This window comes from Pristiophorus japonicus, chromosome 20 (genome assembly GCF_044704955.1).
Source record: "Pristiophorus japonicus isolate sPriJap1 chromosome 20, sPriJap1.hap1, whole genome shotgun sequence".
Classification (NCBI taxonomy): domain Eukaryota; kingdom Metazoa; phylum Chordata; class Chondrichthyes; family Pristiophoridae; genus Pristiophorus; species Pristiophorus japonicus.
The window spans coordinates 54,524,741-54,541,405 of NC_091996.1; the positions used below are offsets into that span (position 1 = coordinate 54,524,741).

At 43.8% G+C, this 16,665-nt stretch overlaps 1 protein-coding gene across 1 annotated transcript in view; it reads right to left on the reverse strand.

Annotated features, from left to right (window-relative positions):
* The window catches only part of brinp1 (bone morphogenetic protein/retinoic acid inducible neural-specific 1), a 242,986-nt gene extending 234,691 nt beyond the window's left edge, over window positions 1–8,295 (reverse strand). Inside the window, exon 1 of the mRNA XM_070863425.1 lies at window positions 8,078–8,295. Coding sequence (XP_070719526.1) covers window positions 8,078–8,295 — 218 coding nt within the window. The remainder of the gene's footprint in view (window positions 1–8,077) is intronic.
* Window positions 8,296–16,665: the final 8,370 nt, after the last annotated feature.

A 16,665-nucleotide genomic window follows, 5' to 3' on the forward strand; every position in this document is an offset into this window, starting at 1 on the left:
AGGTTAGGTGAGTGGGCAAATGCATGGCAAATGTAGTATAATGTGGATAAATGTGAGGTTATACATTTTGGGGGCAGAAACATGAAGGCAGAATATTATCTGAATGGCGGCAGATTAGGAAAAGGGGAGGTGCAACGAGACCTGGGTGTCATGGTTCATCAGTCACTGAAAGTGGCCTGCAGATACAGCAGGCGGTATAGAAGGCAAATGGTATGTTGGCCTTCATAGCTAGGGGATTTGAGTATAGGAGCAGGGAGGTCTTAATGCAGTTGTACAGGGCCTTAGTGAGGCCTCACCTGGAATATTGTGTTCAGTTTTGGTCTCCTCGTCTGAGGAAGGACGTTCTTGCTATTGAGGGAGTGCAGCGGAGGTTTACCAGACTGATTCCAGCGATGGCTGGGCTGTCATATGAGGAGAGACTGGATCAACTGGGCCTTTATTCACTGGAGTTTAGAAGGATGAGAGGGGATCTCATAGAAACATATAAGATTCTGACAGGACTGGACAAGTTAGATGCGGGAAGAATGTTCCCGATGGGGAAGTCCAGAACTAGGGGACATAGTCTTAGGATAAGGGGTAGGCTATTTAGGACTGAGATGAGGAGAAACTTCTTCACTCAGAGAGTTGTTAACCTATGGAATTCCCTGCCGCAGAGAGTTGTTGATGCCAGTTCATTGGATATATTCAAGAGGGAGCTAGATATGGCCCTTACGGTTAAGGGGATCGAGGGGTATGGAGAGAAGACGGGAAAGGGGTACTGAAGGAATGATCAGCCATGATCTTATTGAATGGCGGTGCAGGCTCGAAGGGCCGATTGGCCTACTCCTGCACCTATTTTCTATGTTTCTATGTTTCTATGACAAACAGGCCCAATCCTGTCTTCTCCCATCCTCCACATGCATTACTTCCAGAAAGGATCACTGGATAACAATCGAGTTGACTTCTCCTCCTTAACTCAAGGATGTCAAGGACAATTGTACCATTACCAATTGCTGGCCAGGACTACAAACAGCGAATTTTGAATCTAACTCAGGACTTTTCTGTGCAGCTCAGCTGTTCACTGGATTGACTGGCTGAGCCAAGCCTATTTTTAATCACAAAAAGGCGAGTTTTTGTTAAGAGCGAGAGGAAAAAATGCTAAATGTGGTGTTTGTTTTTGAAAGCACAGCTGCTGACTGCCCACATAGAATCTGTTCAGCTTCCTTTCCTCACACACTCAGAGCCAGGATAAAAATGAAAAGTTCATTATGTGAATGTACACATCCAGCTCAGACCAGATCGCTGAACAGATAGAAGCATGTGACTTCAATATTTCTGCAGAACTCTTCGGTCAAGTTGATATTGAAAATAAGAACCCTTCACTTCCCTCTAACTCTTGTGTCAGCTGTGGCTCAGTTGGTAGCACACTCGCTTCTGAGTCAGAAGGTTGTGGGTTCAAATTCCACTCCAGAAACTTGAGCACATAAATCTAGGCTGACACTCCAGAGCAATGCAGTACACGGGGAGTGCTGCACTGTCAGAGGTGCCGTCTTTCGGATGAGACGTTAAACTGAGGCCCTGTCTGTTTTCTCAGGTGGACGTAAAAGATCCCATGGCACTATTTCGAAGAAGAGCAGGGAAATTCTCCCTGGTGTCCTGGACAATATTTATCCCTCAACCAACAAAACAAAAACAGTTTATCTAGTCATTATCACCAGATGTTGCTGTTTGTGGGAGCTTTTGCAAATTGGCTGCCATGTTTCCCACATTACAACAACGACGACACTCAAAAGCACTTCATTAATTGTAAAGCGCTTTGAGGCCTCCGGTAGTCATTAAAGGTGTCATATAAATGCTTTCCCTTTCATCAACCATCACTTGTTATATAGACACAGGTTCCTGTCTTCTAGTTAAATGGTTTAAAAATCATACAAGAAGATTAGCTGACAGTCACTGTGCCTCAGTCATGTTAAACCCAGATCCCAACACACAAACACTTCTATCTTGAGTTCAAAGGATTGTCATAATAGTCCTCTGGAACCTCCTCCTTCTCTCTTGCTACCTCCTTCCCTTTCAGCTTTGAAAAACAGGAGGGATAAAATGAAAGCTGGGAGGGGTGGCTGAGGAAAACTCAAATCTTGGATCTTTTGCTCAGCCACCCCTCCCAGTTTTCTTTTTAAACCCTCCTGTTTTTCTTCGTCAATGTGGTGCTTTTGCAATGTTGTCCTGTGCATGAGGAGTGCAATAGAAATGGAAATTGGTAATATGGCAGCTTCCATTTCACCCACAAGCCAGTTTTAAACCTCTCTCGGAGTAAAATTGCTCTCAGAATGGTCAGATTGGGGGAGGGGGGAGGGGGGTTAGAAGAGAGATTGGAGGGGGTCAGAGATGGGGGGGGGGGGGGGTGGTCAGGGAGGGTCGAAGACCAGGGGCGTCGGGGTGAGATTTGACGAGGGTCGGAGATGGGGGTGTCTATGATCGCAAGGGGGCTGTCGGTGATGGGAGGGAGTTTGGTGATGAGAGGTGTCCAGGGAGATCATGGAGGTGGGAAAGGGATGGTGGGGCGGTGGGAGCTGCTTACAGGTAAGCTTGTTGGGCCTGCAGGAAACAGTCCTGCTCCTCCTGGCCCACAAGCAGTGCTGTAAAGGCACTTCACTGATGGGTCCAGCACTTCTCACCCCCTTTTATCTGTCAGGGTTCCCGAGGTTCAGGAAACCTGGACGACATAGGTTGAAAATAGAAATCTTGTTAAAATGAAGGCACACAGCCTTCTCAAAAGATTTCAGTGACTGTCCCGTTTCCTGAGAGTGGATTGGTCATCCGCCCCTAGTAAGCCTCCATTAACACCAGAAATGGGCGGGTTCAATGTGGGGTTGGGTTGCTGTTTCAGATTTTTAACATTCTAACTTGCTATCCAAACCAAACCCACCCATTTTGGGGAGTTAAAAGTTACCCCCATATATGCTAACCATCAGCACTTCAAGCTGACAGTCACCTTGCCCGCATTTCACAGCATGGGCAGGGGTGGAACCGTTTTAATTGGAAATTGTCAATATGAACCCATGAAATCTGTTGAAAGAAGGCCCTGGTGATTATCAGAAACAATGAGATCAGTTGGAAGGCGGGACAGGAAGTTGTCAGGTACAATCAGATTGGTTAGAAAGCAATCAGAGGTTACTTCCTGCACAGAAAAACTTGAAGCAGAAAGCTGTTAAAATGATGTTGGAGAGCTATGTATTCATTTAGTGTTGGTTCACAAAATTATATAGAAATAAATAAGACACTAAAACGCACCTTTAAAGACTTTTTCCTTTCCCAAAGGAACTTTGTTTTGAAGTGGTTTTGAGGACTTGCGCACCTGCTCATTTAAGATCAGACGGATGTTCACTGGTGTGAATGCTTTATTTTTGAGCTTTCCATTACTGCAATTGTGGAATTGCCAAGATCAGCGGGTTGGAGTGTTAATGAGTTTGATTTCATTAAAAAAATTAGATTCCCATGTTTAGAATTTTAATACAGTGAACTACGATAGTGTGTGATGCAAACTGTTGGCCAGTTTCTGGATGAGTTGCCAAGCCAGTTGCATTTTTCAACTTTGAAGTTTGTTTATTCAGTCATGACAGAATTCAATCTGTTAGCATACCCACTGGAGAAAGAGCCCAGGTGACCATATTAGACAGTCAACATCCATGGGGAAAATGCGAGGAGTAACATTAACAATCAGTAACATTAACACAGGCAGCAAACTCCATTCTGAAGATTCACCCATCAATTTTGACACTTCACTTTTTTTTTTCCCAAAAAAGATAATTGCAGCAGGCCGTGATATTTATTTCCAATGAAACGAAATCTCTGACAGTATCAAAAGAGCAGTACAGCAACAAATTACTGCTGATGATAATGACAGGCAAAGCTTTGCCCTCTAAATGGTTGGGACTATTGTAGGTGGGTATTATAAAAGGAGTCAGTCCACAAATCAAAATGATATATCTGGGGTTAGAGTCCCAATGAAAGAATGTTGACCCTGCTAATTAATTTTGAAGCATCTATAATGAATATTTTCATATTAAATTAACTACTGCACTTCCCTGATTTTTTTGCTTGAAACACAGAATTACAGTAGGTTCCAAAATGCAGGAAAATGTACTATAGTATCAAAAATCACAATTGTCTGGGCAGGGAGGGAGAGTTAAATTAAATCTCGGAATTCAGAGTTCTCTTCCCCTCAGTAATGTCGACACTGATGCAAACTCTGATATTGAGTACTTTTGTTTCTTTTTTTAACCCCCGCATCAAAGTGGGCAAATGCTGGGTATACCCGCAGCACAAGTTATGACAATCCCATCTCCGACTGCACGTTCAGTGTGACTACTTTTGTTTTTGCCGGTGTCCTTAAGCCTCCGTTCACGGATGTTTTTGAGCTGTCGGCTTCTTTGAAGGTGTAGGTCAGATTTATTTTTTTAAGTTAGCATGCATGCAAACACCAAGTTAATACACTCAGTAATGAACACTGAGTGCACATCGCTGCATCTAAATCCAATTTAGAAATGCATTAATCACAATAATGCATGTCGTCAAGTTCTTAATTATGACTATACATTGCCTCGGAGTATTTAACATTGATTTTGGAAGAAAAATTAAAGCATGTAATGGAGGAACATTAATGAATGTCTAGCAGGTATGAATTTATAACTGTGTAAATGTCAGGGATGTAATTATCACTCCATTAATTTATTGGTAAGTGCCTCCTAAGCTACTTATTATGCAGTACAATCTCAAAGTTTTGCCTTCTTTGTGAATAAGTTAGGATAAGGATATGATTGCTTTATACTTTTGAATAATTTCTGTAAAACTCACGTTGCAGTTTCATCTTAATAATTTACCATTGGCACCCTTACACAGTGTTCCCACCACCAGCAGTTTCTGACAATGCAAATTACCCAAACTCAAGGCCTCCTAACAGGATCCAATGCCTAAATTTTCAAAAATCCTGCAAACATGGACTGCCACACAGGGCCGGGAGCAAACAGTGGCGAGTTGCAAGGTCACAATGGGGTGAGCAGCGAACATAACTCATGGGCACCCACTTGATGCTTCCCTCTTGGTACCGATTCCGACAACATATCAATAGCTAGGCCTCTACCCCACACCCCCTCACCCCCAGCAAAATTTTGACCAGGATTTTGACTTGTCTCTTTACAATCCCTCCAGGATTGCCCCGGAGTCCCAGGAATTGAAGATTAATCTCATGGACACTGCTGCGAGAAATCCTGTTTACCTCTACCACTTAGAAGAACAAAGGCAGCAGGCGTATGCGAACACCATCACCTGCAAGTTCCCCTCCAAGTCACACACCATCCTGACTTGGAAATATATCGCTGTTCCTTCATCGTCGCTGGGTCAAAATCTTGGAACTCCCTCCCTAACAGCACTGTGGGAGAACCTTCACCACCGGGATTGCAGCGGTTCAAGAAGGCTGATCACCACCACCTTCTCAAGGGCATTGAGGAATGAACAATAAATGCTGGCCTTGCCAGCGACGCCCACATCCTAGGAATGAATAAAAAAAATACAGGAGAAAAATCATAAGGGTATTAAAGAATAAATGTATTTTTTTCATTTTCTTTTTACACTTTAGTTTATTAATTTTAGAAATATTGGAAATGGGAGAAAAGATTGTTTGACTGTGCAGAGTTTGGAGGTGGGAGGCCTTGAAATGAAGCCTCCAGAAATACGCCCAACCAGAGTTAGTAATCCTACAACTGGTTGATGGGTAACCATGACCACCAATTTATTTTTTTAACCCCATGAAAAATAAAGGATCATCACCCCTCGATCCAGTGTTCTGTGATGCGGAATGTTAAGGTATTCAATGAATTTTCTTCAGAAGTAGAACATCAGAACTCAAGCGGTGCCCAGCCCCGGTATTTAAGAGAACAATCTGCCTTCAGGTTGACTTGGCCTATTCTCATTTTTTCACTCACCATCATCACCAAAGGCCCAAAATTACGGGGCAGAAATTCCGGCCTCCCAGATCCGTACCGAGTGTCGACGGACCTGGGAAGGCATCGCAAAAGCCGTTTTTTTTGCACACAATGCGCATGCGCTGAAAACCGGCTTTTCCGATCTGTCAAGCTGGAGCTTGACAGAATCAACGCATATCGGGAGCGAGGACATTTGCAAAGGCAAGATTGCGGGATTTACCCATATCTTGCCCAGCAAATGTCCTGAAAACTCTTGCGCCTGATAAAAGCAGGCGCATAGCCTACTTTTACAGGCATAAGAGTTTTAAAATGCACAAAAACAATTAATAATAAAATTATAAAAACACATTTTATTGTTAAAAACCCTCCCCACTACAGTAAGTTTATTTTAAACCATAATTAAAAAAACTTTTTTTTTTTAAATCGGAAAAATATATAGTTTTAAATACATAAATAACTTTAAATTAATAAAAATATGTGGTGTATTTTTTCTATTTTTGATTATTGGTTTTGTGTGTTTTGGGGCCTGTTTCTCATTCATAATAATGGTAACTCCAACTTACGGAGTTCCCATTATTATGAATGTGAACATACTTTACCTTGATTGGCTGCCGAGAGCCATGTGACTGCTGCTCCAGCCCTGCGCACGTCCCGACGTGTATGTGGAGGCCTCAGGACTGGGAACTCACATGGGCACAGCAGGATAAGGTAAGTGAGCATTTTTAAAACATTTTTTACACGATCGTCCACGGGAAGCAGCCGACCGGGATTTCTGGGCCATGTTTTTTGATAAAGGAGCTATTAGCCTCAGAAATTCTAAGTGCAAAACTAGACTGCCACCACCCTGACAAGGCACATCCATTCTTTCCTGTCTGCTAATTTTCCCATCTTGCAAAAAGCACCAAAATATATTACACATGTATACACGCACACCATAACTGACAGCTCCCAGAGTGTTTGGCTTTCAAGCTGATAATTCAATTTTATGTTCCTCTGTAAATGCCACTTTCCACACGGAAAATAATGATTTAAGGATGTTTGACTTAAAACAACTCAGTTACAAGCAAATCAACAGGCGTTGTGTAAAGTCAATGAAAAATAAAATAGGCTACCAGGTTTCAATGATATTCCAATATACATATGGAACACACAAGAACGGACTCCACATTCTGTACAAGGCTGCTCGCACTCCACCTAATGGTTAAACTGGCATTGCAGCATTCTCCTCTGATATTATCACATGTGAAATTAAGACAGAAATAACAAAATCAGTTGCCGTTCCTATCTTTTTTATAGCTTGCCCCTTTCTCTCACTCCATCTGAAATTAAAGTAACAGCGAGGATAGGAACTGAAACCGCTAACAGAGGATTGGTAAGCTTGCATTCCTTTTTAAGTTCATTAACATTAGTTATTTTAGAAGAGAAGAAATCTTGAGTAAACAGCTGCACCCACTAAATGTGCAAGTTTCCTTGCATTTCTTTCAATTTCAAAATGCTGTCAGCAAGTGCAAGCCTCAATGTCTGAAGTAAAGTCAAAGGCTCACGTTCAATGAGGCTGCAAAGAAAGAACGGAAGCTAAATTCGTGTCAAATGAAAGGCACGGTTTGGGCCTGTTGTTTCAGGGTTGAGATTTGGAATTCTGTTGTTTGAATAGGGTATGTCTACCACATATAGTAGTCTACTGAAGTAGTATCTGACTAACAGAAACACTGAAATGCTTACCCTGATCCAGCATGAGGTTTTTGCTTGCAAGCAAATTATGTTTTGTCTCTTTAAAAACAAAAAATAGATTACTGTGGTACCAAACTAAAGGGATAGCTGGAGTCGCAATTTCAAAATAGTGGGTCATGGCAATATTAGATATAATAACAAGAGATTATTTTGTCAGGATCTACACATTCCAACACTACAAGTGTTATGTGATCTACGTTATAGCACAAATCTTCCTTGAAATACTGGTGCATTGCTTCATATTGCTGTGGTCAGCAAGCAGCCACAATAATGCATAGTAGCCCTCAACAGATATATTTAGTCAGCTTTACCCATCTCAGTCACTGCATGGCATCAAAGAAAAAAAGCACATTCAACATAACTAATAAAGTTGTAAAAATTACCTATATATTTTATATCTGGTTGTAAATCCTTGACGATATCTTTCCACAAAGGATAAATATCCCCTCGAGTTGTGGAAAGGACCCCTGTCCGATATAAGCCAATCAAACTGCTTGGTGACATGGTTCTTGGTGGCTGTAGGATCCTGGTGGGAAGGCTTTACTGTTATATGGTCCCATATAAACAGTAAGTAGATGAATTCAATAAACCTCCAGTTCATGCTTTTCTTTCAGCCACTTTCTGTTCATTCTTGCTCCATTCTGTGGAGTCCTAGAAGGGAATAACAGAAGGTATTTTTATCACATTTCTTAGTGCATGATAAACATCAAAGAAAAGATGAGGATGAGAAAAGGTAATTCACATCAAGTTTACCTCAACTCTTCCAATTTAGCAACCAACTGCACTTGAACTCAACCATATTCCTTCTAGCCTACGTACACTTAAGTAATAGTTTAGGTTTGTTTTGTCTTTACCACTGAATGTCTTATCAACCTCAATAACTTTCCCCACTTTAACCTTCTCTCTGAACTGTAGAGTTGAGCCTCTCAATTCTTTCCTCACCACTGATTTTAATGGAGGAGGGCCTATAATAATTAGCTGAGCCATTGTTCCAGCGAGGGAAAGATCAGAGCAGTGCCAAAGCACCAGAAAATTTTGGTTTGGTGTAAGTAAAAGCCTCAAACACTCACGGCATAATTTCCTGGAAATAGTAATGGCGTGCGACGTAGATGTGTCATTACTATGGCGCATGCTTCCAGCAAATTCTGGCCCAATATGTAGGTGGTGCTCTTAGCTCACCAGCTAAACAGCATTAATGTAAATGCAGCTTTGAGTGCCGACACCCACCATCTTTCCTGGTGGCTGGAGCTCCTGGTTAACAACAATGTTCTTTTCCTGAAAGGATCTCACTCAACTATCCAGGAACAACCAGTGATCAGAAATGAAAATCGCCAATCATAGGTTTGGAAACAACTGCGCATTGCAAGCTCACGCATGGGACTCGAAACGATAGAGACCTGCGATACCAGGGACTGTTTCCACTGAAGCAGAGAAGGCGAAGTGGAATAAAAACAGAAAATGCTGGAAATCTCAGTGGGTCAGGCAGCATCTGTGGAGAGAAAGCAGAGTTAACGTTCTGGGTTGACGACCCTTCGTCAGAACTGGAGAGTGTTCGAAAAGAACAAATTCTTAACGAGCACTGAAAGGGGGAGGGGAAGAAAGAACAAAAGGGAAGGTATGTGATAGGGTGGAAGACAGGAGAGATCAGAGAGACAATAGGGATGATGGGCCGAATTGAAATGGTAATGATAGGAGTTAGAAAAACATTAGACAAGATAGGGTGTGAATGGCAGAATAATGGCCAACTGCCATTAGAGACAAGGAGAAGAAAAAACACAGGCTCAGGGGAGACCGAGGGGGAGGGGTGGGTGGGAGGGGGGCAGCGGGGGTGGGTGGGAGGGGGAAAGGGTGCCAAAGATTGGCAGCAGTTATACTCTGAAATTGTTGAACTCAATGTTGAGTCCAGAGGCTGTGAGTGCCTAAACAAAAGACGAGGTACTGTTCCTCGAGCTTGCGTTGAGCTTCATTGGAACAGTGTAAGAGACCGAAGACGGAAAGGTCAGAGTGGGAGTGGAGTGGAGAATTAAAGTGACAAATGACCGGAAGCTCAGGGTCACATTTACGGATTGAACGGAGGTGCTCTGCAAAACAGTCACCCAATCTACGCTTGGTCTCCCAATGTAGAGGAGGCCACATCGTGAGCAGCGAATACAGTATACTAAATTGAAAGAAGAACAAGTAAATCGCTGTTTTACCTGGAAGGAGTATTTGGGGTCCTGGATAGTGGGAAGGGAGGAGGTAAAAGGGCAGGTGTTGCATTTCCTGCACTTGCATGGAAAAGTGATGTGGGAAGGGGAGGGGCTGCTGGAGGTGACTGCGGAATGGACCAGGGTATGGCGGAGGGAGCGGTTCCTTCGGAATGCTGAGAGGGGAGGGGAGGGGAAGGGAAGATGTGATTGGTGGTGGGATCACGCTGGAGGTGGTGAAAATGACAGAGGATGATCCGTTGAACGTGGAGGCTGGTGGGGTGAAAGGTGAACCTTGTCGTGGTTCTGAGAGGGAGAGGAAGGGGTGAGAGCAGAAGTGCGGGAAAGAGAATGGACACGGTTGAGGGCCATGTTAACCACAGCGGAGGAGAATGCTCTGTTGAGTAAAAAGGAAGATATGTCAGAGGCACTTGTGTGAAAGGTGGCATCATCAGAGCAGATGCGACGGAGATGGAGAAACTGGGAGAATGGAATGGAGTCAGTGGGCTTACAGTGGATACTGGTCGAAAGCAGTGGGCTTATCCACAATAAGCCCAATGACTCCCACAGCTACCTGGACTATTTGTTTTTCTAACTCCTGGCATTATCATTTCAATTTGGCCAATCACCCCTTTTGTCTCTCTAATCTCTCCTGCCTTCCACCCTATCACAGACCTTCCTTTTTGTCTTTTCTTCCCCTCCCCCTTTTAGTCCTTGTTAATAATGTGTTCTTTTTGAACACTCTCCAGTTCTGACGAAGGGTCGTCAACCCGAAACGTTAACTCTGCTTCCTCGCCACAGATGCGGCCTGACTCGTTGAGACTTCCAGCATTTTATGTTTTATTCCAGATTCCAGCATCCACAGTATTTTGCTTTTGTGAAGGCCAAATGGAGATTGACTAAAAATGCTTTTAACATAATGAAGGTTTGGATTTCTAGCAAAAGACCATTTCCTCTGGTTGGGGAGTCAGTGATGAGGGGAGGGGTGGGGGGCTCATCAATTTAAAACTTTACTAAGAGAGTGAGGAGAGAGGTCAGGAAAAACGTCTTTCTGTGGAGGGTTATTAAAGCATGGAATGCTTTGCCGCACAACGATTGGCTGAGGCAGAGACCATCGCGGCTTTCGAAGGAAAGCTGGATAAATATTTGACGCAGACGAAGGTGCAGGGCACTGCGGTGAGAGCAGGGCAGTGGGATGAGTTTTGGTCTGCTGTACAGCTGGCAGAGATATGATGGGCCGATTGGCCTCCTCCTGTGCTGTCAACTTCTACTCTGTCGCTCAGAACGAAGACAGAATTGCTTCTACTGCAAGCAGTTCTGTAATGTATGTTATTATATATGAGACATCATTCCTGACACATTTGTATTATATCCCAACACAAGGTGCAAGGAGTAGCCAAATGTTCAACTCCCACCGCCCCTGCCACCGCGCCACCTCCCCCAACCCCCCACAGAGATGGCCCTTGGCCAAAAAAAGAGGAACATTGTTTTGGAGAAAGAATTTCAATCACTTGGCTCTAGATCAGTCAAACCTTAATTCCTCATTACGATACAAGTGCAAACATCAAAATTACCTTTTGGTGCATTCCAGTTACAATTGCAAGCCCAAATTATGTCATCAAGTCATATGTTGACAAAGCCAAGGAAAAAGCTGGCCAAGAATTTCACAGGTTGGCAACATCGCTTTAATGAGCATTGAACACCACTGCCGCCTCTTATAATAAATTAGAAATCCATCACAGTTATTAATTCTGACTGTTGAATACAAATCCCAAGTGCCCAATTAGAACTTGTTCCCACGTCAGGACATTATAGCTCTGAAGTCACACATTGAACTAATGATTTGTTCTAACCAAAAAGGTGGCTTTGTACTGGATGATCAGCGATTCAGTATTGGCTTGGTGCAAAATGCCATCTGCAGCCAGACAAGTGACAGCTGTGAGCGGACAGAGCAAGAGTTCAGAGAGCTGGGCAGCACGGTACAACGCTAGCACAGATTTTACATAGATCTCTAAAATGTAGCTAGTTTAAAATGAAGCAATAAAAAATTGAAATGACATTCAAGAGATGTACACATCTCGAATGAACAATGTAACTACTGTCCATTCTTGGCATAAACATTTTATCATATAGTCGTAAAATCTTTTATCCTCCACGAAATTTTCTACCTAATTTTCTCCCCTCAATTCCTCCCAGGGGGCGGTGGGCGGGGGATGCTAATGCCTTTGCGACCAGGCGCGGCGCCAATATCGACTCCTGCCACATTCGGTGGCAGTTTAGCGGTGGCACTACAGCGTTGTGCCCCGATCTCCTGCGCCGGGGATCATGACATCATCGCCGTGCGCATCGCCCCGGATCCAAACTTCACTTCCGCCCCCCCCACCTGCAGCAGCGCTGGGCGAAAGCACCGACAGGAGGCGAGGATCGGGCGGCAGGCACGCCAAGGGGGTGATGATTAAAGGCGAGGTGGCTGAGGTAAGTAAGAAGAACCTTACCTTTCTTGTTTTTTTTCACGGGTTCCTGCCCATGATTATTCAGCCCAGCACTCTGCTGGAGTGCCGGGCGGATTGCCTGGGTTCGCTGTTCCCTTGGAGCGTTGGCCCTTCCCCTTTGATACAGCACATTGTGATATGTTGTTTTGCAGCCATTAAGATCCCACAAGCACCAATGAGATGTATAACCAGTTCATCTGAGGGAGAAGCTCAAGTCCTGGAGGAATTTGAATCTACTACCTTCAGACAACCGAACCAAACTATTTTGCTCCAGATCTTGTTAAACATTGCTGGGAGGGGTCAAGATCCACCCCTCCTATGCAACTGATCCCATCTCCTCTCGACAGCCCCAACTAGAGCCTCGTTTTCCTCTGGTGTGAATCGGTTTGTTCGCTGTCTGGACTCCTCAATCATGATCTGTTCCTCCATTATCAAATTCAAAAAGTAAAATGGCTGATTCAGCCCCGGGTGTACTACACATGCGCGCGGTTGCTCCCTGCTTGCATTAGCGTTTGTGAGCGGAAAGCTGACCAGAAACGCGGGAATAAAAAAAAAAGATTTGCACGTGCGCAAAAGGGCTGCTTTTTATCAGGGCAGAAGTTTTGGCTCCAGCGCACAAAATCTGTTACGCAACGCCAGAGTAAGTGCGAGCACTCGTTGGCAACTATCATTTGCCAAAAGTTGCGCATGCTGGCGCTAAGACTAACCCAGCGCTAAAAGAAAAATTTTGCTGCGATTTTTGCCCGGAAAAGAGCAAAATCGCAAAAACCCAAAAAACCAGTCCCTTATTTGGATTTCCCAAAGCACTATTAAAATGATTCCTAAATTATATGGGGTTCCACCAAACATAATGTGGAATGTTACAACTTGTCGTAGAATTATACAGCACGTTGTGCCTGTGCTGGCTCTTGAATGTGCTATCCAATCAATCCTATTGGCTGGCTCTTTCCCCGTAAATGTTTCCTTTTATCTTGTGGACAATTGTGATGACAGTCTCCTTTCCAGTACCAGCTTCTTCAGTTCACCAATTTTTATAGACTCTCTCACAAAAAAATAAACAGGGGTCTCAACTTCCCCGAGCAATGAAATTAAGTGAAGATTCGGCCTTGCTGTCCCACAAAACCCTCTGGATCAACCGCTCCCTCACCAAGAAGATGGAACAGAACCCACAGATGCTGCAGGAACACTGACCACAAAATCGGGTACAACTCCACGAGAAGAAACTGGAGAAAGGACCAAGCCAGGCTCACTGCCATCAGTAACCCGCTCACCAAATCTGTGTCTTCTGGGCTCAGGAATAATGGATAAAATGACCTGGAAAACCGTGCGGGAGCAAACTAGAAAAGTATTTTTGTTTCTAGTTTTTTATTGTGTAAAATAAAAATGGCAGAGGTTGTTAAATAAAAGCTAGGAAAGTATTTTAGGATACACCAAGGTACTAGAACACAAAACCACAGTTGTGAAGGGCAAGTTTAGGACAGATGGCCAGGAAGTATTTCTTTACCCAGCGGATGACCAACAGCTGGAATAAGTTGACAGGAAGAAGTGGTTGACATCAGGGCACTGGACTCATTTAAGAAACAGCTGGATGCTGTAACACAAGAGATGGTAGAGTTGATATTCTGAAAGATTTAGATCAAACGGGTTTAAGTGCCTGTGACAAATAGGGAGTTTCGATCACAATTCTAATCACAAGAAAGTATATTTAGTTTAATATCTGTGTATATGACTGACAGCCACTTAAAATTTTTGTTCCTGCAAGCTCACAGTTGAATCTGGGGGAGAATCCGCTTCCATAATGAAAATACATTCAACAGATGTTACCACCTACAGGTTACTCTACTGAGAATGGTGCTTTGAATGTGTTAATGTACTTGGATGATAAAAGCATTTAGGTCAATGTGAACAAAGGAACTCCTGTTAACAGAACAGCCCCTTCTTCCTCCAAACCTTTCTTGGTTATTTTTTCAACTGAAATGCTCTGTAAGTCACTACATTCAACGGCCATGCCCCTTTAACTATAACCTCAAACCTCAAATCCAGGTATTAACCCTGAACTCATGAGGCCCCGTCATTACCACTTTGGCCCATTAAGCCTGGCCCAGTCGAATCTGTCCCAAAATCTCTTACTCTTTCTAATAGATTGCTTGAAACACTAGCACTTCAAGGGCTGAAATAAATCAGCCAATATTTGTTTCACAGAAAGACTCTTACAATTTGACCAGAACAAACACATGAGCTTTGCTCAGATTTACTGCACCTGCAGATAAGCTTCTACGCCCAGCAAATGGTTTTACTACACTGTAGGGCTGTCTGAACATATCGCCAAGTAATAAAACGCCTCTGCCCTGTTAACACATTTAAAGCTGCCAAAGTCAAACAAGAGCTGATTGCATTCACACGCTGAAAGGATTTATCCTGGCTTACACGAGTCATTGAGTTAAATGCACCCAGTGTATATACATAGTACACACATAGATTAAAATATCTTCAACCTCCCAATCCAGAATGTACTCCTGTGGTCTGATCCCCATATCCAGAGTTGTCAAGAGTGATACTGGGGTGTGATTTGTGTCTAGCTCAGTATTAGAGGGCTTGAGAAGGTACATGCTGAGAGGATGTTTCCCTTGGCTGGAGAATCTAGAACCAGGGGGCACAGTCTCAGGAAAAGTGGTCAGCCATTTAGGATTGAGATGAGGAGAAATTTCTCCATTCAGAGGGTTGTGAATCTTTGGAATTCCCTATCCCAGAGGATGATCAGTCAATGAGTATATGCAAGCCTGAGATCAATAGATTTTTGGGCACTAAGGGAATCAAGAGATCAGGGGATAGGGTGGGAAAGTGGAGTTGATGTAAAAGTTCAGCCATGGCCTTATAGAATGGCGGAACAGGTTTGTGGGCTGTGTGACCTATTCCTACCCCTTTTTCTTCTGTTCTTAGATTGCCAAGAAGTGTTCAATCTCAACCCCTTGATGAACAAAAGAATTTGTAGTGGTAACATGCTTTTCACATTTTTAGAATGCCCCAATGCACTTCAAAGACAACAAACTACCTTCTGAAGTGCAGTTATGAATGCGAACGTGCGGGTAATTTGCATTTAGCAAGGTCCCACAAACAGCGCTGAGATAAACGACCAGTTAATCTGTTTATATTAGTGTTGGACGAGGGATAAATGTTGGCTAGGACACTAGAACTATCCTTCTCCTCTTCAAATAGAGCCATGGGATCTTTTACACTCACCTGAACAGAGGAACAGGTCCCCGGTTGACATTAGCTCGGAAGGATGGGAATATGTCCTGACTATACAGTATAAATGCACACGAGACTCATACTTGAGAAAAGACCACTCTGTGACCAGTTACCTTTATTACCAAGACCTCAAGAGGCAGACGGTGGGTGGAGCTTCCCCTTTTATACTAGAAAGTGCAGGTTAGGAGTGTCTCCCACAAGTTTGCCCCCTGCGGTCAGTGTTCTCAAGGTATACAACTTAGGTCAGCTTATACATGGGTTACAATGACAGTTGAATACATGACATCACCTCCCCACTAAAATCTTATTGGGATCACAGGATAAGGCTCTCTGGTGATTTACGCTCCCTTGTAGAGCACCTGAGTTGGGACTCCGGTTGTTGGACGCTGGCCTGAGTGTCTGCTGTTTGTGGTGCCTCAGGCCTGTCCAGACTACCCACAGTGACTGGGCTCTCCTCCACTTGGTTCCAGTGTTCGGTCACCTGTGGTGGAGTAAACTCTATGTCGTGTTCTCCCTCTGCTTCTTCTATGGGGTTGCTGAACCTCCTTTTTGTTTGATCCACGTGTTTGCGGCAGATTTGTCCATTGGTAAGTTTAACTATCAAAACCCTATTTCCCTCTTTGGCAATCACAGAGCTTGCAAGCCATTTGGGCCCTAAGCATAATTAAGTACAAAAATAGGGTCATTCACATCAATACATCGCATCCTCGCATTCCTGTCATGGTAGTCACATTGTGATTAACGCCTGCTCTCAACAATTTCTTTCATAGTAGGGTGTATAAGGGATAACCAGGTTTTGAGCATCCTTTTCATTAGCAGCTCTGCGGGTGGAACCCCTGTGAGCGAGTGTGGTCGGAATCTATTGGCCAACAGGAGGCGTGATAAGCGGCTTTGTAAGGGATTCTGAGCATCCCCTGTTTGATTATCTGCACTGCTCGTTCCGCCTGGCTGTTTGAGGCTGGCTTCAACCGTACCGTTCTGACATGGTTAATTCCATTGCCTGCCATGACGTCCTGGAATTCAGTGCTTGTGAAGCACGGGCCA